This window comes from Podarcis muralis, chromosome 9, assembly GCF_964188315.1.
Source record: "Podarcis muralis chromosome 9, rPodMur119.hap1.1, whole genome shotgun sequence".
Classification (NCBI taxonomy): Eukaryota; Metazoa; Chordata; class Lepidosauria; order Squamata; family Lacertidae; genus Podarcis; species Podarcis muralis.
The window spans coordinates 62,478,984-62,504,579 of record NC_135663.1 but is presented as its reverse complement, the minus strand read 5'-3'; the positions used below and the strand labels follow the sequence as shown (position 1 = coordinate 62,504,579).

General features: G+C 44.8%; 1 protein-coding gene across 3 annotated transcripts in view; it reads right to left on the bottom strand.

Moving 5' to 3' along the window:
* ARAP2 (ArfGAP with RhoGAP domain, ankyrin repeat and PH domain 2) overlaps positions 1-25,596 on the bottom strand; it is a 133,271-nt gene that overhangs the window by 18,376 nt on the left and 89,299 nt on the right. For all 3 annotated transcript variants that reach the window (XM_077934400.1, XM_077934397.1, XM_028743802.2), the window contains 8 exons: positions 24,018-24,181; positions 20,899-21,111; positions 19,949-20,054; positions 17,203-17,350; positions 9,880-9,948; positions 6,376-6,450; positions 5,314-5,431; positions 1,244-1,372 (listed from right to left, as the gene is read on the bottom strand). In XM_077934400.1, the coding sequence (XP_077790526.1) occupies positions 1,244-1,372; positions 5,314-5,431; positions 6,376-6,450; positions 9,880-9,948; positions 17,203-17,350; positions 19,949-20,054; positions 20,899-21,111; positions 24,018-24,181 (1,022 nt within the window). The remainder of the gene's footprint in view (positions 1-1,243; positions 1,373-5,313; positions 5,432-6,375; positions 6,451-9,879; positions 9,949-17,202; positions 17,351-19,948; positions 20,055-20,898; positions 21,112-24,017; positions 24,182-25,596) is intronic.

Here is a 25,596-nt window from a genome sequence, read left to right as displayed (position 1 = left end):
TTCTGTTAAAGAGATCTTGGAGGAGCTGCTACTGTCTGAATGACCAGACAGGGGCTAGGGCCACAACTTTCTTCCAAAAGGTCAACCAAGTATGGTAGCACCTATTGGATGTACAGTGGTACCTCGGGTTACATACGCTTCAGGTTACAGACTCTGCTAACCCAGAAATAGTGCTTCAGGATGAGAACAGAAATCGTGCTCCGGCGGCGTAGCAGCAGCAGGAGGCCCCATTAGCTAAAGTGGTGCTTCAGGTTAAGAACAGTTTCAGGTTAAGAAAGGACCTCCGGAACGAATTAAGTACTTAACTTGAGGTACCACTGTACAGTCATAACTTAGAAGCCGAACGGAATCCGTTCCGAAAGTCCGTTCAACTTCCAAAATGTTCGAAAACCAAATCACGGATTCTGATTGGCTGCAGGAAGCTCTTGCAGCCAGTCGGAAGCCTCGGAAGCCCCGTCAGATGTTCGGGTTCCAAAAGAATGTTCGCAAACCAGAACAATCACTTCCAGGTTTGCGGCGTTTGGGAGCCAAAACATCCAAGTTCCAGGGCATTCAGGATCCAAGGTACTGTATGTCATAGGACATCCTGAATGTTGGTTCAACCTCTGGGCAGGCTGGTTTATATAAGTTACACCCAGGGCTTCTTTCTCAGGGGGAACTCACCAGAAGTCAGTTCCGGCACCTCTCAGGTGGGTAACATTGCCATTTTAAGTGAATGAGGGAGGTGTTCATCGGTAGTTCCAGCACCTCTCTTTCTAGAAAAGCAGCACTGGTTATTTCCAATGCCTAAGCCAAAACTCCTTATATCCGCAATCAATAAAGCCGTCGCCTAATTTGAACCAAAGGATTGTTGCCCATAGCAGCCATTCAACTGCACTGCACAGAGTGGGGTGGAAGGATCACATCGTCTGGGCACGCAGTTCCCTTGGTTTATTTTATTCCAATAACATTTGGCTCCTTCCAAGACTGAGACTTATTTTCCTGCTGCCTATGATAGCAAGATAAGTGGCTGCTCTCTTTTTCAAAAGAAACCTTCTGTAAGCACACGGAAGTTAATCTATCAGCCTTGGGAAATTATAGGGCAAGGTGATGGCTGCACTCCAATGGCCCCATACGACACTTATCTCACAGAAACCTCTTTGAAACCTGAAAGCTCAGCCAAGATTAACATATGAAAGTCTTTGTTGGGAAGTGACATGGAACATGACATTCTTTTTTAAAAATGAGTTTCTCTCATACATACCGTTGTATAGCTTCATTGTGTCTGCTGTCAGAAACTTCTTTACGACAAGATATGCACTGCTGGGGTTAGGCAAAGAACTCCAATGGAGAATTTGCTCTAGAACATTCTCAGTATAATGCAAAGGCCGTTCTGGGAGGGGCAGAAAAAAGCCGTAACTAAATAAGATTAAATTCTTATTTCCATTTACCATAGCTTCCGTTGTGGATGTTGCTATATCACGGAAGTCAAATTACGTATTCTGGCCAGCACAACTATGTCAACACAACTCTTACATCTGTCTATACATTGCACCTGAGCTATTTGTACATAAAATATACAGCCCTCTTCTCTGTTTAAATCAGGGGTCAGCAAGGTCTATCTTGCATGAAGTACATTCACTCCTGTCTTCATAGATTACGTAGACCAGCTGTGATAGAGAGAATCACACAGCTACAATGTTGACTTAATAGAGGAAGGGGCATAGGAACTATAGCCTAAAAATCAGGTGTTGACATAAGGGTTGAAGAAAGAAAGAAGGGGGCCATAATATAGCAATAATGTCTCCTTTCCTACTTGCTCCCCCTCCTAGAAATCACTTTTATTTCTTAGATGTGAGGACACGTATGCGTGCAGCTGCCCATGTAATCGAGGACCAGACCTGAAGATGGGATCCTGTTCTACATGCAAAGCCTGCCTGAGTAATTAAGAGGCCTTATTAGAATCAAGTGTTGAGCCTACACAGACTCTTCTCTTCAGGCCTTCTCTCTGTGTGCATGGACAGTGGGGAAGGACACTCGCTGGACCATCACCTTGTCGTGGTGAGAGGTCTTGCACATTCCTATGACCCATGTGAGCAAAGCCACAGGGAGTCTCGTACTCCCAGCAGGGTCACCCAAGGTGGTAAGGTCAAAGGGGAAGAACTAGACAAACAATGATCCAAGAAGTCCTCAACGGCAGAAGAGGCGGAGGATAATAAGTGCTATGTTGCAATGGCTGTGAAGGGGGATGAAGGCTGCAGCAGATAATAATCTACCTGTTGTCCTGATACTCATGCCTTACTGTGAAGACTGTGCGTTGGTCAGTGTGCACTGATCTCCACACATAAAACAAATTCACGCACAGGTGTCTTTGCCTTTACCAAGGGTGTCATGGGCTTTGAAGGTACTCAAACTCGGGAGAATCAATCAAAATGTTTATTCGGCTTTACGCCCATCATGAAACACAAACTCGGGAGAAACGTGCTAAGAGGAAGACACGCTTGGCAAACCCTCACCATTTTCAACTCCTGCCTGGAAACCTATGTCCCCACTGTGGAAGGACATGTGGATCCAGAATTGGCCTCCACAGTTACCTACGGACTCACTGTTAAAGCCGTGTTCATGGAAGACAATCTTACTTGGCTACAAGGGATCGCCAAAGAAGAAGACGACAGCGAATGAGGAGGAGGAGCAGGGGTGCCATCTCCTTTTGGTGCCCCCAATAACATTGGGCCTCCTCCCAATGTTCAAAAGTAGCAGAGAAAGCCAAGGATGGAGCTGAGCATGGCACAGCGTCAGTGGCTGGCTCCTTCTCCTCCTCCTTCTTCCACAGAGGGATAGGAGCAGCGCCTGGCAGGTGGCAGCAGCAGCAGCAGGAGCTATGGCCATTAAAGTCATGTGGCACCACATTCTGCTCCACCTTGAGCTCCTCTGACATCCTGACGTCTCATGTGTGACATCACATGCTGCATGATGTCATCCCCCCTCCCACCCAGCAATTCTCCTTCGGAAGCCAACACGAGGAGGAGTCAGTGGACACAGTCAGGGAATTGTGTGAGCTAAAACACCCCAATAGGCCTTGTGACAATGGCTTGGTTCAAATGCCATGCTAAGCCAAGCCATGGCTTGGCATAAATATGGAAAGAGATTGCAGCCACTCTCTGGTCATTTTGCTGCTACTCTGAGCTAAGCCATGGTTTGGTTTGTCTGATCCTGGGCAAATCACGACAAATCAGACAAATCACGAACTGCAAACCATAGGACAAATCTTGGTTACTTTCGTACCTTGGTTGTCGAACGCCCTGGTACTCGTCCATTTTGGTTCCCGAAAGCCGCGAACCCAGAAGTGAGTGTTCCGGTTTGCAAATGTTCTTTGGAAGCCAAACGTCTGATGTGGTTTCCCCAGCTTCCGACTGAGTGCAGGAAGCTCCTGCAGCCAATCGGAAGCTGTGTCTTGGTTTCCAAATGTTTTCAGAAGTCGTACAGACTTCCAAAATGGATTCCGTTCGACAACTAAGGTACGACTGTATTTGGAGAGAGCCAAACCACGAGTCCAGGTTGGGACAACATGCTAAGCCAAGTCATGCCTTAACTCAGCACAGAGCTCCAACCGGGAAGGAGCAAAGCAGTTGTGATTTTCTTTCCATGAGCCCCCACACTGTGCTAAACCATGGTCTGGCTTAGCATGAAATGTGAACCAGGCTACATCCCAGTCTTGAGCTGGGATGCCACCCAACATGGCAATTCTCCAGCGAGTTCTTCAGTGTTTACAGGTCTTTACAACATAAAACACACACTCCCTTGTTGGCAGGGCAGAAAACTGATTATAGAATGAATTGTTGCATGTTTACACAGTAAAAGCTTCTGAAAAATTATAGCAGTTTTTGGAGGGGGGGTATTGCCTTAGGAGGAGTAAAAAAAAGAAGAAAAGAAGATAAATAAAGGGTTTTGTTTAACCCTTACAGCAGCTGTCTTCCAAAACCAGTTAAACTTAATGACAATTAACCCTCACACAAATATAACATCTTATCTTCAGTTCCACCTTAAAGCAGAAGCTTCAGTAAAAAAAAGCAGCAAAACAAGACACATCCACTAAGAATGTGTGTGCTCCCAGAGCAAACACCTACTGCTTTATTTATAGTTGCGTTGAAGACCATCTGTCATGATGGATTATATGGTACATAAATCATCCTATTGAAATGCATTAGTTATTTTACTGGCAACACACCTCATTTGCAAACTATCCATCATATAGAAATTACTGCAGGAAAAAAATAAAAATAAATTATATACTAGAGATCCCATTTTTACAGCAATCCCTCTGTATAAGACCAGATAATTTTGCCAATTATTTCTGCTGGTATATATGTAAATAATCCAGTTTATCTTTAATATTTCAGTTCCAATATTTCAGACATCTAAGCTGTCAAACTTACATATACCATTATTTTGCTCCCAAGGTCATTATGTGTCTTCCGGTAAACAGCAAGAGAGCTATTTGTTCCAATCCAACAATAAATATCAGACGGAAATTGCTTTCTTGAAAATGTAAGGTTTTAATATACTTCTCTTCTCAGAATTTGGTTTCAGCCAGTTAAACAAATTCTAATTTGAACTGAGATTCTTTTCTATTTTCTGTTTTTAATATTTAACTCCCCACAGAGCTGAATTGCACCTGAAGGTCGTTATCCAAGGTTGGTCCAAGGTCCTACTGAGATGCCTCAAGGTGGTATCACTTCAGAATGCAGATACAGAGGTACCTCGGGTTACATACGCTTCAGGTTACATATGCTTCAGGTTACAGACTCCACTAACCCAGAAATATTACCTCAGGTTAAGAACTTTGCTTCAGGATGAGATCAGAAATTGTGCTCTGGCAGTGCGACAGCAGCGGGAGGCCCCATTAGCTAAAGTGGTGCTTCAGGTTAAGAACAGTTTCAGGTTAAGAACAGACCTCCGGAACGAATTAAGTACTTAGCCCAAGGTACCACTGTAGAGGAATGCTGAGGTCCAAGATTAAATGTATACAGTGGGGTTTTTCTGGACCTCAGCATTCCTCTATCTGCATTCTGAAGTGATACCCTTAAGTACCCCCTGAAAAAAAGCACTGCATGTATATCACAGAAGTCATAAAGAAGTCAAGATGATATGGCTAAGGTAGCCCTCAGCACTGTGCAACAGCTCTGGGCAATCCAATTAGATTTAATATTTGCATTTATTCCAAAAAAATAATGTTCAAAACAAACTACCACAGCCTTTTATACAATGAAAACATCACAGAACGAATAAATACAGATATACAAAGACAACACCAAAAAAAGAGAAGTCACAAACCTAGCTCTCCACTTTCAATCACTTCAAATGTAGCCCACATATCATCTTTATGGGGTGTGATGTTTTTTATTCCCAATATGTCATTTGTCAATTCTTCGGCTTCCATTATTGGCGACACCTGCATGGAAGACCACAAATAGTCCTGAAATCATTAAAATGGGCCCTAAGACCGTAAATTGTGCTGGAGGTTTATGCTCTCAGTCACAGGACAAAGACCTGCCCAACTTCTACAGCAAGGGCAACTGCAAAACAATGTTGATACATTTATCAATGTTTTTAGCCAATTCATCATTAACTGGGTAACAAAATATTGGAAAGGACTCATATTGTTTTAGAAAAACAGAGAGCATTCTTACCATAGCATTCTTACTTAATTAAACATTTCTCAAAGTCTAGAAGAAAAATTCTATCATAGGATTTCTGCTCATTTACTGCGTATTTCTCCTGGCTTTTAAAAGCAATTTCCCTCCTTTATTCTATATGCTTAAAGAATAATGGAAAGCGACAATATTTCATTTGATATAAATAAATGGTTGAATTTTTGTTTTTTAAAAAAATTCCTAGTTGTATGGCTTGGGGAAATGACGTTTGGTTCACCATATGAGAACAAACTGGTATGCTTTTGCTATGTGTGTACATCCACGCATAGAGCACACTAAAGTCAGAAAGGAATAAATTTATTTTGCTTTCCAAAAGAGTAACTGTATTATTATTATTATTATTATTATTATTATTATTATTATTATTATTATAAAAAACACCTCTGTGTTGGGGTTTGAGAGCAACACCAACAAACCCATGGGTCTTGCTTCTGAGTAGATATTAGTAGGCATGGTCATTTTAATTTGACGGTAGCCATGGCGAAAACTGAAGAACGTCAGTCTTTAATCCAGATTAGTCAATCCTGAACAGTTTTCTCTCTGCTCATCATTGGGTCTCACCTGTGCCACACACACACACACACACACACACACAACAGATTACCCATAGGTAAAGCAGTCCTTGGTAGAAAAAGGGTGCCACCCTGGGTTGAAAGAGTATAGAAAAATAAATGATCCAAACCCGTATTATAATGCTGCAGTCTGGCTCCTTTCTTTCCACATAAACTTCAATTAGCATGTCTCCTGCCTGGGAAACCTAGAATAATATGTAAAAAATGGAAATGTTAAAGAGATAATCCAGACTCATGCTTTCCTCTTGCATGCAAATCTGAGGGGGGCACAGGGTATTCCCATACAACCAAACTCCACACCAGTGTTCGAAACTCCCACTGTTCTAGGTGTGTTTTGCGATGGGTAATTTCATTCATGCAAGCAGTTTCTGAGCTCTGGGTGCAGTACTGCGCCTAAGATTTCAGATTAAAACTGCAGAGTGGAAGGAAAGGAGGACCTTTTTCTGCCTCCCCCACTTCCAGCTACTCTCTGAAGACTGGAGAAGAGACCCTCTTAAGAATATTAGGGGGTGGGCAGGGGAAGGACTAGACCATGTGAAAAATGAACATAATATTTTAGCCGCAGTTCATTCATTTTCAGCTTTGTATTGCGAGCCCATGCGCTAACCCCCCCAGCCCAGAATAAGGAGACACGACACAATGATGTATGGGGTAAATTAGACCACAACTTTATTGATTTCAGATGTAGGAAACCTTGGCTTAGGCACTAGAGGGCATCCCTCACATCCCCATTTGGGTCTGAGGATGTGCAGGATGTGAGGGACACTGCAAAACGAGAAATTTACACAGCATGCCTCCCACTTCACCGATATTGGGAGTTCGATCTTACAACACCACTCAGGGCCAGTGACTCCCACAATCACCCTTTAACGGGCCCTGCAAACACCGCCGCATGGGGGTGCATAATAATGCTACCCCCCCATTCCGAAGACAGACTATAGGATACCGCCCAAGGCCTAAAATTGCCACCCAAGACCGCGCATGAGGAGACGGTCGGCAGGAGCCTGCCCTTATCTGGCCCTCGCTCCGCCCCCCAGCCAGCCACCGATTGGTCAACCAGGTGGGGGGGGAGTGATGGACAGCCCAAAGGTGGGCGTATCACCCAAGCTTGGGGAAGCCCACACCAGGTCACAAACCCCGCCCACCACTTGATTGGTGAGCAGTAATTCTTGCTATAAAAAAGTGTGCCTAGACATTCCATTGTTGCACCCATTGCGTGGTGAGTTCCCGCCTCCCCCTGAGGAAATAAAGACACAGGACACAAGAATTCAGATTAATGGGTCGAATTAGGCCACAACTTTATTGATTACAGGAATTGAGCGGTATTGGCTTAGGCATTGGTCCTAGCTACTAACCGGCTTGAAGGCCGGGAGGGTTAATCACCAGTGAGAGGAGTCCTGCTAAGGCACGTCAACTAGGACCTCCCCCCGGTGTCACCGCGTGGTGGCGTGCCGTGGGCCCACACCTCCTTAGGCTTAGGACAAGGCCACGTCCCCCAGAATCCCTTACCGGACTACCTTTTTGTTTAGGGGAAGGTGATGGCACTCCTTCCCCCTTCATTTGCATAACAATAGGACAGTACCCCCACCAATGCCTAACCGCCACTCGAGCCAGGCTCGCTGCCAATACCCTCAAACCTGTAACCAATCCCTAATTCCTGAAATAATATCGCTCAGCCAAACATCATTTCCCGCATCGGAAAGATGCACGCCACCATCTCTGTAGAGCGCCACCTTGGGCAGCTGGAGCAAGGGAAAGAGAAGGAGCCTCAGCTGCAGCAGGTTTAAATAGCCAAGGCCCTGCCCCCGGAGCCAGCCGATTGGCTGGCCCGGGGTATGATGCGGCCGGGGATTCCCTCTGCTATTGCGGGGGCTGGAGCCAGCCCCCGCAAGAGTGGGGGAGGAGCGTGAAGCCCTCAACCCCACCTCCTATGTTATCGTGGAAGTGGCTTAACCTAGGTTTAAGGTGCTATTCAGCTCTGAGCTTTCATATCTCAGTTTCTAACACTGCTCCACACGCAATGTTCCTTTCTTATACATGGTAAACTGAGCACATGTGGCTACATCCGTTGCCACGTTTGGGGCACAGATTTGATATAGGTCTTGGGCACCCTTTCCCCATATGTGGTTTACCCTTAGATGCACTTCCAGAAGATGGGCTGGAGTGGAACAGGAATGGCTCTACCCAATGTCAACGCCAAACCGTTCTCTACTGTAACTAATGACGTTGTGGCCATATTCAAGGCCAGACCACCCAATATACAGTTGTCCTGTGTGGTTATTCAACTCCTTAGGGAACTGTGGGGTCACACAAGCCCCTCATCACCAAAAACCTGAAGGAGGAGGAAGTCTCTTCCTGACAGGATGTAGAATTTCAGGGAGGAAATCAAACTACACATGCAAAAGAATGGAGGAAGACAGGATTTCCTATTAACACCACTATTAGCTTTGACCAGTTCAGATTGCCAGGGGTGCTCCACACATGTAACAAATTGTGGGTGTTGCCCAACATGAGAGTGGGGGATTGTTACAGTGCATGAATTGGGGAGGGTAAATTTCCCATGGGATGGAGAAATATATCTGTGCTTCTAGGATTCTAACTGCATCTATTGGAAACAATGAGACTTTATTTAGAGGAATTTTCTGTAGAAATACTGCATTTTCTGCAGCTAAACCCACAACATCACTATGTTTGAAAGAGTCACATAATGGAGAAATTAGGACTTTAAGGTCACAGTGCCTTCTGAGAATTGAAACTAATGGAATCATTTGCGAGGGGGGGGGAAACATTACAAAGCGACTTTGAAGAAAGCTTCTTAATTATACTGGCAACAATTCAGAAAAAGCCTATTTCCTGGTGAAATTTGCTTTTTAGATGATATTACGGGGGAAAAGGTTGGAGGAAAGAATGAAGTTGACATTTGATTTCCACTGGGCGTATGTAAACAACTGAGCATTCGAGGAAGGGAAAAAATGTGTTGCAAATTACGGCAGCAAACAAAAACAGCTGGCAAAGTGTTTGGTGGGCAGGAAAAAAAATGAAGAACCGTTAACGAAGTGCCAACTGGAACGGAAAACAAGGTCATCATAAGTGACATGAGAAGTAGGAGATTTTTCTTTGAGTTGAAATAGAAGTTTGGGCTAAACGAGTTTTATTTTTAATTTGGCTTTCTATTTTTAATCACTCTGAAGATAGATTTACTGCTCCTACCAGACAAAAAACTGCTGTTAATTTTCGTATTGCCAGCTGCTTTTCACTTCTATACAGATAGGTGCTGTATAAAATGTACTGTAACATCTATATACTTTTATTTTTGACTTTTGAAGGTTAACAGAGAAGGTTGGCTCATGCAACCGACACACAGATGCATCACCTGAATAGTTTGCATAAAACAGCTGGATATTGGCTCCATTCTGACTTTCTTTTTAAAATAGATAATGCCACATACAGAGGCAGATCACTGCTCCATTTAGCTCAGTATTGTTGAAACTGACCATCAGGGTTTGAGGCAAAAGTCAGTCCCACCCCTACCTGCCTTTCCGCTTGCAAAATATTTGCCTTACTGCTGAGTGACCGCTCTTCCCCTGAACAAGGAAGGAAACATCATTACTCACCTGAGTATCCTTCCATTTGGTAATAAAGCTATTTTCAATATCCATTTGTTTCACCTGATCTTCATGCACCTGTTCATAAAAAAATGGCAATATTGGTGCCTCTATTATTTATTACTACTACTACTACTACAATTTGTATGCCAACTTTCAACCCGTGAATTCTGCAGCTAAACCCACAACATCACTATGTTTGAAAGAGTCACATAATGGAGAAATTAGGACTTTAAGGTCACAGTGCCCGTGACAGGGTGAGCTCCCGTTGCTCGGTTCCTGCTCCTGCCCACCTAGCAGTTCGAAAGCACCTCAAAGTGCAAGTAGATAAATAGGTCCCACTCTGGCAGGAAGGTAAACGGCATTTCCGTGTGCTGCTCTGGTTCGCCAGAAGCGGCTTAGTCATGCTGACCACATGACCCGGAAGCTGTACACCGGCTCCCTCAGCCAATAAAGCGAGATGAGCGCCACAACCCCAAAGTTGGCCACGACTGGACCTAATGGTCAGGGTTCCCTTTACCTTTTTATTATTTATTACTACTACTACTACTACTACTACAATTTGTATGCCACCTTTCATCTGTAGATCTCAGGACAGTTCACAACATAAAAATACAATTAAACAAACACACATAATAAAAAGAAGAGCAGAAACAAACCAATAATCCCCCCTCCCAAAACAAATTTAAGGGTATCGGATGCCAAGGCCTGGTTGAAGAAGAATGTTTTCACCTGGTGCCTAAAATTGTATAATGAAGACGCCAGCCAAACCTCGCTGAGGAGAGCATTTCAGAAATGGGGAGCCACTGCCGAAACGGGCTGTTCTCATGTTGCCACCTTCCTCTCCTGGAGGAAGCACACAAAGAAGGGCCTCGGATGGTGGTTGCAGGGTCTGGGTCAGTTCAGATGGGGAGAGGCAGTCCTTGGGGTATTGTGGTACCGAGGTGTTTAAGGTTTAATAGGTCAAAAACAGCACTTTGTATTTGGCTCAGAAACTAATGCGCAGTCAGGGCACTTGGGCCAGGATTGGTATCAGATACTCAGACTTTCTTGCCATAATTCTGCATCAGCTAAGCTTCCTGAACTGCCTTCAGAGGCAGCCTTATATATAATGCATTGCCCACAGACTGTCTCACCAGCGTGGTGCATGCTCTAGTTAACTCCCGCTTGGACTACTGCAATGTGCTCTATGTGGGGCTACCTGTTATGTACTGAAGTTCTCACCCTGGGCCAGCAGGGGGATACTGTAGATAGTTATGCAAATAAGGGATCGAAAGTGACGTTCAGTGATTGGATAGTTTTAGAAAATTGTTACAGTTACATTGTACTGGAGCTCTATATAACCAGGCTGACTGAAGCCTTCAGTTCAGTTCTGTTCTGGCCTGTGAATAAACAAGGGCTGTTTGAAGAATCGCTGTGTCGTCTGATATGTTCACCCAAAACTTAGCACTACCTTTGAAGGTGACCCGGAAACTATAATTGATCCAGAATTCGGCAGCTAGACTGATGACTAGGAGCGGCTGCCCAGACCATATAACACTGGTCCTGAAAGACCTGCATTGGCTCCCGGTACGTTTCCGAGCACAATTCAAAGTGTTGGTGTTGACCTTTAAAGCCCTAAACAGCCTCGGCCCAGTATACCTGAAGGAGCGACTCCACCCTCACTCTTCAGCCCGGACACTGAGGTCCAGCGCCGAAGGCCTTCTGGCGGTTCCCTCACTGTGAAAAGTGAGGTTACAGGGGACCAGGCAGAGGGTCTTTTGGGTAGTGGCGCCCGCCCTGTGGAACGCCCTCCCAACAGATGTCAAGGAAATAAACAACTATCTGACTTTTAGAAGACATCTGAAGGCAGCCTTGTTTAGTGAAGTTTTTAAATGTTTGATGTTTTATTCTGTTTTTAATCTGTTGAGAGCTGCCCAGAGTGGCTGGTGTATAAATAATATATTCTATTATTATTACTATTGTAATCTAACCTTGCACCATTCCTAATACAATAAAACAAAACAATCGAAGTGGCTGTGTCACTGCAAGGCACACCAACTTTAAAAGTGAGGAAGACAGTGCCCTGGCCTACACATAGTGGAGGAGACATAATCTGAAAATAATTCTTCAGGGATGCTTCTTCCATGTTGCTATTATCAGGTGGGGTTCAATCGCATACTGGCCAACCACATTGCACAATTACAGTTGCACAACAAGGCCACCTCTCCCACAGATTGGACATTTGGCAATAAGGAAAGTGATGAGGCCATGTACTGGAAAGTGTGGAATAACACTTGATGCAACTTTATCTAACCTCCCCACAAACAAATCAGAATGAATGCTTATTAATGGCTGACATCATCTAAACTCCCTGCAAAGAAATCAAGATAAATGTTCAATCAACAGGTTGTCTGGAAGTGCCCTTAGGCACAACCAGTGCTTTTTTTCTGGGGGGACACAGGGGTACGCATACCCCTAAACATTTTATGAATTAAGTTTGGCCTCATTGAGGGGCAATATTTCAATATGAGTAGGAAAATGAGAGTACCCCTAAACATTTTTTTAAGGAAAAAAAACACTGGGCACAACCAATGCCAGGGATTGGTCTCCTAATTTTGTCCCCACACCCATCCACTCTCCCTATACTTGGTGCCTTCTTAGTATCCTTTTTCTGTGAAAAGTAAACAACTGTGATAATGGTTGTAACTGAGACTATTCCCTATGCTAGTTTTCTATCTACAATGAGTTTTGATACAAAAATGTGGGTCTGCCACAGAGTTGGGGGAACTTTGGTCCTCCACCTGTTGCCTGAATACAGTCGTACCTTGGATCCCAAATAACTAGGTACTCGGGATGTTTTGGCGCCCGGACACCACAAATCCGAACGTTCGATGGGGCTTCCACGGTTTCTGATTGGCTGCAGGAGCTTCCTGCAGCCAATCAGAAGTCATGCTTAGGTTTCTGAACGTTTTGGAATTCAAACAGACTTCTAGAACAGATTCCATTCGACTTCTGAGGTACCACTGTACAGCTCACACCTTCCATCACATTTGACCACATTGCCTGGTGGGAGATAGCAGCCTTTCATCAGCTAGAGCAGTGTTTCCCAACCTTTTTTGGGCAAAGGCACACTTGATTGATGAAAAAAATCTCGAGGCACACCACCATTACAGCCCCGTGACGTCAGCGCGCAGCGTCACGCCGGGAGGGACACACGAAAGTGTAAGTTTCAATTTTTCCCCCTCCCCCTTGCCGGGGAACCTCCAAGCTTTGGGGGTGGGGGAGGAGGAGGCAGCAAAGCGAGGGACTGAGGGACTCCTCCAACTCCTCCTCCTGCTCGTCCACGGCCGGGTAGAGCCGCTTGAGGTGCCGCTTGAGCTCCTTCTCCTGCTCGTTCAGGGCCGGGTCGCCGCCGTGAGCGGAGGCGGCGTGGGGGACCCCGCAGGTCAGGGCGAGTCGGCTCGTCAGCTGCCACGACAGGAGCAGGGCGGGCGGCAAGGGGGTGGCTGGGTGGGGGAGATCCCCCTCGGATCTGCTCCCTCTCAGGCTCGGTCGGTGCTGTCACGAAGCGAGACGAGGCTGGAAGGCGCCGCTCTCCTCCTCCCTCCGCAGCAAGCGTGGCCTGGCGCGAATCAAATCACCGCTCCTGTCCCGTGCGCTCAGGTGGGCAGCTCCAAAGGGGCGCCCGCGTGCGCCGGCTTGGGGTGGCTGCCCAAGCGCCTTCTCTCTCTCGCCTCCTCCCACGAGTTCGGGGTCAGCCTCCCGCTCCTCCTCCGCTTCCTCCTGCCAGCCGCCGGGGTCTTTGGTCGCCGCAGCCTACCGTCCAAGAAGCACCTTCGCCCAGGCAAGGACGCGCGCGGAGCTGGCGAGCGCCGAGGGGTGGGGCTTTCGCGCCCGCCTCCCGAACCAGGAGGGCCGGGTCGCCGCCGTGAGGGAAGGGCGCCGGGGCGCTGCTGCTGCTGCCGCTCTCAGCAGGCATGGGCCCAGCTGAGGCGGCGGCGGCTGTTGTGGTGGTGGTGGCGATAGCGGGCGGAGGAGGGGGCGGCGGCGGGGCCGAGGTGGCCGGCGGCGGTGGGGGAGGCGGCGGCGGGTGGAGCAGGAGGGCGGCCGAGGCCAGTGAGGGAGTAGGGTTGCCCGGGGCTTGAGGAGCCGTCGCCGGGAGTTGCTGCTGCTGTTGTTGCTGCTGCTGCCCGGACATGCCGGCCTACTCCTCGTCCGCTGTCTCGCGCTCCTCCCTTTTGCGCGTGCTGCCCCGCCGCCGCCCCATTGGCCAGGTCCTGTCAGCTGATCCTGTGTTATTTCCTCTGTGTGTGTGTGTGTGTGAGAGGGGAGAATGGAGAGAGAAACCTCGGCACCACCACCGCGGAGCCGCCCCCGGCTCGACGCGGATCCTCGCCGCCGCCGCCCCGCCTCTCGCCGCCCGACTCGCCCGCCTCCCTCCCACGGCACACCAGGCAAGGTCTCGCGGCACATTAGTGTGCCGCGGAACACCGGTTGGGAAACACTGAGCTAGAGAGCTACCGATTATCCCTACAGCCTGAAGAACAGGCGCAGACCAGGACAACTTGAGGAAGCCAGAACTGAACTTTCTACTGAAACGTTTCACACAGTTTAAATATACATAATTCTAAAACGCACACCTGTGTGTATTCGATAAGTTTAACCACACCACATTAAAAAAATATAATAATGACAATACCTTTCAGGGAGTGAAGAGCCGATCCCAGGTGAGCTAAGGGTTTTCCCCCAGCTGTGAGTGTTTTTACACATTTTGAGCAGAATCTCTACCAGGAAATTTTCAAAAATAAGTCGCATGAAAACAAATGGCAGCTGTGCACGATCATAGCTAATGGTGCTCTTGTACAGCTCTCATTCATTTTCATAGGAATTGCACAAGCAAATATCCTGGTGAATTGCGTGCCCTGTTCTTATGCATTTGATTTTTATTGCTGCCTGTTTTACTGTGATCTTGCGTTCCAATGTTTATATTAGAACATTAATGTGGCCCATAGGTCATCTCGCTGGTGTAATTAAAGTGCAGAGGAAAATCTGCTTATCCCCCCTCCAGGCATTTCAAATTGACGTGCAGGTATTTTAGCTGTTGCCCTTTTTTTTGGTACGGTTTTATCGCTGCTGCTTTTATTGTTGTTTTATGGCATCTATAAGTTATATATCACTTTGAGTACCTTGCCCAGAGGCAGAAAGGGAATTAACAAATTTTCTAAATAATAGATTTTTATTCCTATTTCACAGTGAAACAATTTGAGGGCCCTGTCAGACCCAAATGCAGATGATGATGATTATGATTCGGAAAATAAACAGAGTAAAATTGCTGTTCACGCTAAAGGATTTACAGTGCAATTTTGACCCCCTCCTGAAGCACAGCTGAAGGGAATTCGGGTGGAACATACATGCAACTCCAGCACCTCCACTCCAAAGACTCTGGAAAGCTCTGCAGGTGTCAATCTGCCAACACTAATGTTCCCTTGTTCCCATAGCACATCCACGGACTGGGTCTCTAACCACCATAGGTATTTTAACTTCCTTTGGTGGTGTCAGTGGAAGGAACAGTATTAAAAATGAATTAGTAACTGCTGGGGGTGGGGAGAGTGGAATTAAAAAGCCACCACCCCAACTTCTGCCCTGGCCTATGTAATAAATAAATAGTAATAGTAATAGTATGGGACGCGGGTGGCGCTGTGGGTTAAACCACAGAGCCAAGGACTTGCCAATCAGAAGGTTGGTGGTTCGAATCCCCACGACAGGGTGAGCTCCCATTGCTCGGTCCCTGCTCCTGCCAACCTAGCAGTTTGAAAGCATGTCAAAGTGCAAGTAGATAAATAGGTACTGCTCCAGCGGGAAGGTAAACGGCATTTCCGTGTGCTGCTCTGGTTTGCCAGAAGCGGCTTAGTCATGCTGGCCACATGACCCGGAAGCTGTACGCCGGCTCCCTCAGCCAATAAAGCGAGATGAGCGCCACAACCCCAGAGTCAGTCACGACTGGACCTAATGGTCAGCAGTCCCTTTAACCTTTACCTTAATAGTAATAGTAATAATTGTACCTTGCCCATCTGACTGGCCTGCCCCAGCCACTCTGGGAGGCTTCCAACATACCGTATTGGCCTGAATATAAGCCTCACTTTCCCCCCAAATTCCGACAGTGAAAAGTGCAGCTTATATTCGCAACCTTATGGTATGCAGCCAGGAGCACGGCGAACTGTCGCCCACCCCATGCGTAATCCCCCATCCTCTCCCCCAAGGCCAGAAAGTAAGAGAGCGAGGAAAGGTAAAGGTCACTGGCAACACAACGTTGATTCCCCCCCCCCCCCAATATGCAGCCAGGAGCATCAAGGAATTTGTAATCAGGTATTTTTTTCTTTTCCCTCCACCAATCTTAAAGGTGCGGCTTATATTTGGGTGTGGCTTATATTCGGGCCAATACGGTGTATAAAAACATAATGAAGCATTACACATTCAAAAGCTTCCCTATACAGGTCTGCCTTCAGATGTCTTCCAAGGGTTGTTTATTTACTTATCTTCTTGACATCGGATGGGATGACATTCCACAGGGTGGGCGCCACTACCAAGAAAGCTCTCTGTCTGGTTCTCTGTAGCTTCCCTTCTTGCAGTGATGGAACCACAAGAAGGCCCTTGGAGGAGGACCTCAGTATCCGGGCTGAATGCTGGGAGTGGAGACGCTTCTTCAGGTATACAGGGCTGAGGCCGTTTAGGGCTTTAAAGGTCAGCACCAACACTTTGAATTGTGCTTGGAAACGTACTGGGAGCCACTGTAGGTCTTTCAGGACCGGTGTTATATGGTCCTGGCAGCTGCTCCCAGTCACCAGTCACTGCTGTGAATAATGAACTTTTTTAAAACAAAACAAAACCCTAACCCTCAGTTTTAAGCAGCTGTGGTTTGCTTCTGTCCATGTTCTTTAACTCTCTCTTTCCCTCCTTCTACTGTCTCCACTACTACTGCTTCTAATTTGTATACTCCTTGAGTGCAGGGACCTCTCAGTGTGCTAACTATATCATGGACAAGAAGATATACCTGCATATAGGTAATCTAAGATGACCATCAGATAGATTGCCCCCCTCAAGGTAGGACACTGGGTGCAACCCATAAGTTTAGGTTTAGCTGCTCTGAGTCAGTCTAACTTCAAAAAGAAAATGCTAAAGTCGAAATTCTTCAGATTGAAAATCAAAGAGAGAGATAACAGTGTTTTTCAGGCCTGCTGAAAGCATTTCTGAACAAGAGACAAAATGCTGTATAAGATGCCCCATTGCTGTTTTCAGCCATTTGCTAAATTATATTATTGGAGAAATCTGATAAATGTGCTGGTTACTTACATCAAAGAGATGCACATAATTTATAATCAGGTCTTCGATCACATCGACTTCTTCGCTGGTTTGCCCTTTGGTCTGAAACAAGCACGACGAAAACACCATGGCTAGATTGTGTGGATCCATGTGATTGATTTCCGAACACTTTTGTACCCTGCGCAAAGTTAATAAATCCATTTAGAAGGCTTCAGTAGGCATTGGCTTGTGTAAGGGAAGAATCCCACAACCCAAACCCACAACACAGCATGCATTTCCAACACAGCAGCTCAACTTAAAAGCAGGCATCCATTAAAATGAAATTATGCATCTCATTTTTTCCTAGATCATTAACTCACCATTCTCTTGCCACCTGTTTTTACACGAACAGATTGTTCTGCCTTTACACAAACAGATTGTTAGAGTATGGTGAAGTTGCTCCCTCCAGCTAGGCCAGGGTACAGGACTGTTTGAAACAGTGAACAAGCCAGCTGCCTTGGGAAGGTCAGAAGCAGAGCAATATTATGGAAAACACCAAAACTAGTTGCTTCTTCTCCCCATCTGGCAATCAGGGATATACTCTGGAGGGACGTAGAGTCCACCTTCTGACCACTGGCTATCTTATTCAGCAAAGGGGACACGGGTGGTTCTGTGGTCTAAACAACTGAGCCTCTTGGGCTTGCCAATCAGAAGGTCGGCGGTTCGCTTCCCTGCGACGGGGTGAGTTCCCATTGCTCTGTCCCAGCTCCTGCCAACCTAGCAGTTTGAAAGCACGCCAGTGCAAGTGGATAAATAGGTACCGCTGCGGCGGGTAGGAAAATGGCGTTTCTGTGTGCTCCAGCTTACATCACGGTGTCCCGCTGCACCAGAAGTAGTTTAGTCATGCTGGCCGCATGACCCAGAAAGCTGTCTGTGGACAAATGCCGACTCCCTCGGCCTGAAAGCTAGATGAGCGCCGCAACCCCATAGTCGCCTTTGACTAGACCTAACTGTCCAGGGGTCCTTCACCTTTACCTTTTTTTACCTTATTCAGCAAACAAACACTGCCACCACTAAGCTTGTGAGATTTCATACCTGCACAACTAGAAGGGCTAGGAATTTTTGTAAATAAAATCAATGTGGAAATCTCAGAAAGTGGACTTTCTCCCATTCAATAGTATATTTGTATGAAACTACTCCATACATAGTCCTGGACTTGTAGAATATTAATGGTGACACAGATTGAAATTCCCAATTCCCAGACAGCTAACTGATGTGACTCCAATGTCAGCTACCTCCAAATTTGAGAAGCAGTATATGTGGGGCTGCCACCGAAGACAGTTTGGGACATGGCAGTTAATTCAAAATACAGATGTTCAGGTTTTGTGAATAAATACACTTCTGGCAAGATCCATCACCAAGTGAAATGAACTAGCATCTGGAAGTTATCAGTTGCTATGGATTGGATTGTCATGGCTAGCAGTGACAGAGCATAGCGCCGAAGAGCTGCGAACCAGGAAGCCGCCAGGTTAAAATCTTGCCTCACCCATGAGTTCCCTAGATGGCCTTATGCAAAGTACTATTCTCAACCTTCAGGGGTGACTGCCATTGTTTACGTAGCCCAAACATCACCAGCTGTGCACAAGAGAAAGGTGTTGGCAGAAACTGAGGGCCTGACTGACAGAAGTACTGCAACAGCTTATTATTACTTATTACAGTTAATAAAATATTATATTTTATAATATAATAATATGTCATATAATACATTGTGCAATATATTCACACCATTGCCTAAGGGCTGTTATAAGAATTCTAAGGTCTCAAATAGAAATTAAACATTCATAAATGTACAAGGCAAGCACATACAAAAGTATATAAACCACGTGTCTGAAATAGTACAGGAGAACAATCCTGAAGCCATTTTGACTCTCTCTGCAAGGAGGAAGGAAATGCAAAAGCCTCCCCATTGTCCTTTGCTTACAAATCCTGTCTTGTGTATGAATAGAGTGAGCCTGTGACCTGGGTTCAGGAACTAAAGTATTTACCATCACAAAAGAATGACCACGCTGCCCAGGTAAAGCAATCAGTGACCATTTTCAGGTATGCTGGCAGACAGGATTTCTGCTGTAGACCGCCTCTTCCTGTGGTGTATGTATGATGTTTTGGGGTTGTGGTCTTGGGCTACAGGGTGGGCAGTTTCAAAAGTCTATATAAGGGCTTGCACACCTTTGTTCTCCTCCCTCCTGCATGTTTGTGAGTGGGGACCCTGTTGCAACAGTTCTTTGAGTAAAGATCATGCTTACTAGCTGCTTTGCTTCTCAATATACTCTGGTTGGCCTCTGTTATTTTCTCCTACCAAAAGGGAACCCACCTAAGGACTTTATATGGGCTCTTGGATACCCCATCAGAGAAGAGGAGCAGTTTTTTTCTTATAACAGGGCTATCAGCTGCCAACTGGCTTGTGCTGATCCTCATCTTTAGTTGTCATCTGGTGATCCTGATCGCTAGTAATGTTTTGAGATTGCTTCTTGTGATTTTATTAACATATTTTGATGTTACATGGAAGCCCACCTGGAAAGATTTGCGTTCTGCAAGGGAGGGGAAATGTCAACTATGATAATTCCCCCTTAGAGCATTCCAAGGATTCCTGAGATAGTATATAAATAAAATTTTGAACATGATCTGGTAGATCTAACATTCATCTCTCCCCACAGACCTTTGACAAAGTTAAAAGAAGATGTATAAAGAGCTTTCCGTTATAATACCTTCTTTTCAGTAGATTTACCAACACACTGACCTGTAAAGGTGCTCCATTAAAGCTGCCAACGTCGCCCTATTGACTGGTGGAAGTGTTCGAATAAAAGTGCTGTACTTTTTCACTCTCTTTTTCTCATCCAGTGTATCTGATAGAGAAGTGGGGGGGGGGGGATTAAATTACCCAGCATTAACAGCAGTGCAATCCAAAAGAGAAGGATATTGATCCGCCATCTCAGCAGCATCTAGTCATTTAAGATTATTATTCAGCCAATCCACCCCTACTTCACCGACACAATATTGGTAAATTCTCTTTTGACGTGCTATGTTTGAAGGAAAACAATTTTGAGAACAAGGAGGTTACGCCTTGCAACTTTTGTATTCTTGTACCGCCTGCAATGAGTTGCAGGCTAAGTATCCATAAAGCAGATTCTTCTGTTTGCTCATGGATGCACTTAATGGGCAGAGCTGATTAAAATACAAATGGGCAAGACATACAAATAGGTAGAATGGAAAACTGAGTCTTTCATTGCTGGGAGCAGGTTACTTGGAGGTCACAATATTGATTGGAATACATCCCTCTTGAATGACACCATTAACAACTCAGATGGTCTAGTCCACAGTCTGAAAAATATGTTTTTTCCTCCTCAGCTCGGTGTTTTCCCCCACTGTGCTTCTTTCAACAACCTGTTGTTCTAAAATGTGTTATACCCACTCGTCCCCATATTCTGTTTCCTGATAACCATATTTAATTAGAACCCATCCTTCTCCAGAGCTTAGAGAGGGGCAAAGGCACTTATAAACCCTGTGATGACTTGGAAATGAATGAGACATCTCATTGCTTTTTGAGTCTTGCTGAGGCTCAGCACAACATCAGAGAGAGCTCCAAAATAAAAAAAATAAAAAAAAATTCAGGCTTGGAAGGAGGGCAGGGAGGCTCAGAAAACAGATGCAATGTCTCTACAGCTTCATCGAAAACATGCAGCACATTACCTAATGCAGAAATCCAAAATGGATAGAGTTCTTTGGTAAGCAGTGCATCATCTATTTCGGACAGAAAGCATTTCAGCGCATCAGTGACATCTTCCAGCTGATTTGTCCCAGCCCTCAGCTTAACACTTCTCGCATCTTTTTTGAAGCACTCCAGAAGTTCATTCACACGAGAAGGATCCCCTCCTTTCAGGTAGATGTGTTTGCTACCCAGACCTTAGAGAAAGGAACACAAAATCACTTTCCAAAAAAATAATAATTATGCCTTAAATCAGGGGTTGTCCACCTGGTCCCTACTGCCCACTAGTGGGCGTTTCAGGATTCTAGGTGGGCGGTAGGAGGTTCTACAGCACAAGCTGAATCCTTCTTCCATCGAGAACTGGTGGGCGGTATGGAAATTTCACCATCAAGAAAGATGCATTAGTGGGCGGTAGGTATAAAAAGGTTGACTACCCCTGTCTTAAATAGACCAATACTTCAATATAAAAATATTGTACAGTTAGAGGGGGGAAACACAATTTGAACAAATGGCAATACTTCAGGTTGCTGTGTATAATCATGATTTTAACACTGTATCACAGATTCAGTTAAGAGGCAGCAACACAGAAGAACCAGCTTTGGCTGCATGTATAACCAGTGGTAAGAAAGGGGGGAAGCAGGAATCCTAGGCTAACTGAGAGATTCTCCTTGCACTAGTGGGGGGGGGGGAGTCTGTCACTTTCTGTCTCTCATTTTCCCACCACCTTGGATCCCGAACGCCTTGGCTCCCAAACAAATCGGCTCCCAAATAATCAAAACCCGCAAGTGAGCGTTCTGGATTTTTCAGGACGCTCCTGCAGCCAATCAGAAGCTGTGCCTTGGTTTTTGAACAGTTCCAGAAGTCAAATGGACTGCTGGAATGCATTCTGTTCAAGAACCAAGGTACGACTGTACATGGTATCTCAACTTTTCTCAGATGTTTTGCCATTCCAGCTCCATCCAGCACTGCTTGCAATCCTTTAAAGTTTCAGATTACTCTCTGTACATCTGCTTGTATGCCACAGTACCCTAATGGTACAGACATTTATTTGTTTCTTACATATCTTTTATGCAAAAACATTGCCAGGGTTTGGGCTAATTAAACAATCTATGATCTTTTGAATTGTATTGTTTTTTCTTTGCTTCTATGGTATGTAGTTTTTGTGTTTTTATATGGTAAACTGCCCTGTGATTCTTGGATGAAACCTGGTATAGAAATTTAAGTACCATATTTTTTGCTCTATAAGACGCACCAGACCACAAGACGCACCTAGTTTTTGGAGGAGGAAAACAAGAAAAAAAATATTCTGAATCTCAGAAGCCAGAACAAGAGGGATCGCTGCACAGTAAAAGCAGCAGCCCCTCTTGCTATGCTGGCTTCTGGGATAGCTGCGCTGCCTGCATTTGCTCCATAAGACGCACACACATTTCCCCTTACTTTTTAGGAGGGAAAAACTGAGTCTTATAGAGCAAAAAATATGGTAATCGATATTTCAAGGACCACTTCTCCCCACATAAACTGTCCCAGACACTGCGTTCAGCATCTGAAGGCCTTCTTTGTGTGCCTCCGCCATGTGAGGTGCAGAGGGTGGCTACACAAGAATGGGCCTTCTCTGTAGTAGCTCTCTGTTTGTGGAATGATCTCCCCAGAAAGGCTCGTCTGGTGTCATCGTTATACACCTTTAGGTGCCAGGTGAAATCATTCCTCTTCAGCCAGGCCTTTGGCTGATTAATAGTCTACAGCCTTCCCCTGTGGGAAGGGCGGGGGCTGTTTTGCTGTTCTTGCTTTAATTATTTACTTGTGTTTTTATCTTGTCTTTTGTTCTGTGACCCACCCCGAGATCTTGTGGTGAAGGGCAGTATTCAAATTTAATAAATAAAAATAAAATAAATAATTTCCATGGAAGCAACTCTTACACAGCTAGGAGACCGTTTAAATGATCCAACTTGAATGAGAGCCATTCAAGTGGGCGTGTCCCACACAACTGGAACTCCACCACCACTCATGCGTTTGGATCATTCAAATGTTCTTGCTGGAGCTGATCACAGACTAGCGGCTCGGAGACATGCATGGCGCAAAGGGTTCTGGGTGATAGCCTGGAGCACACCTTCAAACCTTGTAGAGCACTGGCAGAGCTTCTTAGGTCTCCCTGTTGTCCATAAGATCAGAGATTGTATATTACAACACATCCAATGTTATTTTGTGGCTGAACAGTGCAGTGGGAGATCAGCAGAGCAACCTTCCTCAACATGGCAGGTTCTAGCAGTCTTAGCCTTCTGGCTTTCAAACACCTTTTGAAAGCCACGGCCTGATAAGCTGTTGGCTTCACAGCATGGCAGCAGTTCTTAAACTAGGTACCAAAACAACATACGCTACTTTTTGGCCACATAGATCTTCATCTTTCAGTGAATAAGATCCTGCACCCAACAAAAATAAATGGACCTCGAATACTACTGGCCCAGAGATGGAAAGAAGACAGAGTTCCGACCAGAGACGAATGACTGATGAAGATGATGGACTATGCCGAAATGGCGAAATTGACCAGGAAAATCAGAAACCAGGAAGAGAAGAACTTTAAGACAGAATGGGAAAAATTTTCAATGTATTTAAGAGAACACTGTAAACAACTGGAAACTTTGGCAGGATTTGATTAATGCTTGTAATGTACAAAAAATATGGTAAAAATGGATGGTGATTATTTTTAAAAATAGAGAAAATAAGAGAAGCAGCTGGGAAAAAGATTGATAATGGCAACCATGGAAAGGTGGAGCGGTGTCAAAGGATTTAGAGAATCCTAAATGACGATGTTGAATGTTTGAATTCAAATTTGTTATGTAAAACTTTACACACACACACACAGGACCTCAAGAAGCTTCTTGTAAGGAGATGCTCTCTGCCTTCACTTGTACATTTTAGACACACACAGCCACACACAGCCATGCAAATAACACGGTGCAACAGTGTGAACCTGTGACAAAGTGTGGTCTTTGCAAATAGCAGTTCAAGCCCAGCTAATGTAATCTGATATAGATGCTTCTTAAGTACTCTATCCGGATGCATCTCCAATTTTCAGGAACTTGAACAAATGCTCTGCTCCACTTACCATACTGCGTAACAAATGCAATACAGCTGTTCACTATAATCGGGACGTCATTTCTGCTGAGCTGCTGATCTTCTAACACGTTGCCATCTGTACCTGCTGCTTTTTCAATTGCGCTGTGCCAGACTGTGAAATCCAACTTTGTGTGGCCGTGGATGTATAATGTTCTGCAAAAAAAAAAAGTTTTGGGAAAATATTTTGAAAGGAGCAATAAGAGGGTGAGTGGAGAAAGCAATTCTTATTTTAGTGAAAAAGAGCAAGATGGATATCGTATGGATAGGTGAACACAGACCAACTGAGCAGCTGGCAATAACCTAAGGCTGAAAACAGCCACAATGCTGCTTCTCTTGAAACACTCTCACTTTTGAGAGAATATTCAAAGAGAACATGAATATTTCTCCTCAGGGTTGAACTCAGATCATGGGGAGGGTGGAGTGAAACCACATATAGTTTGATCCTCTTCAAAATTTGTCAGCTTCTTTGTGCAAACTTCTCCCAATAAACACATAAGCAGTGTTGATTAATAGGCATATTGCTGTAAGCAGTTCCCCCTATTGTAATGCATTTTGGAAGGTTGTTTTCACAAACGTATGCATTTTTATGGAGATTTTCCTCTAATATATGCATTGTGTACATACTGTTTGGATTTTAAAGGTTAACAGTTTGGTTCACGTATCGGTTTGAGGATTGTGAAAAAGGTAGTCTCCAAAGTGCTGGAGGTGTGGAGATAAATCAGGCACATGTGGCTATGTAAAAAAAATCCAGGCATTTTGGGAGCGTATCCACTTAGAAATACAAAAAATAATAAAGACTTCCTTTAAGAGAAAACCAGAAGCTTATCTTCGGGGGATCACAGATTCGGATATCCCGCAAAAAATGAAGAGTATATTTTTATACGCCACAGTGGCAGCAAGAGTTCTTATCGCTACAAAGTGGAAGAGTGATGAAATCCCCTCTACCCATGAATGGATCCAAAAGTTAACAGATTATGCGGAGCTAGATAGTTTATCAGAAAAAATAAAGAACAAACCAAAACAGGAATTTATTTCAAAATGCTAAGTCTTCAAAGTTTATTTGAAAAACAACTACAGTAGTTTAAACTCGGTCGCAGCATTTGAATAACTTTAGTAGTAGATTTAAGAAAGATGTGAAATTTAAGATAAATCAATGATGAGTTAATTTAAGACAAAAATGTGTTTTGGCAACAAATAATAGATAATTGAAACAAAGAATGGGCGGAAGGTTGGGCCTATAGTCCAAGGACTGCTTTTTACTTTATTGATTTGTAATTAATATTGTCGTTATCACTGTTTTGTTTGTATTCTTGTCTTGATTTTCCTTTCTTGAGTATCAAGAAAAGAAAAGAAAAGAAAAGAAAAGAAAAGAAAAGAAAAGAAAAGAAAAGAAAAAGGTAGTCTCCCATGAAAAGACAAAATAATTTTGATTTTTCCCTCCAACCCTACTTGACACGGAATTTTGCATGAATGACAAAATGCAGTTTGGACAACAAAAGCTCTAAAAATCCATGCTTTTGATAAATTTACTCAATACTCCTCTTGGATATATAAGCTTTTAAAATGTA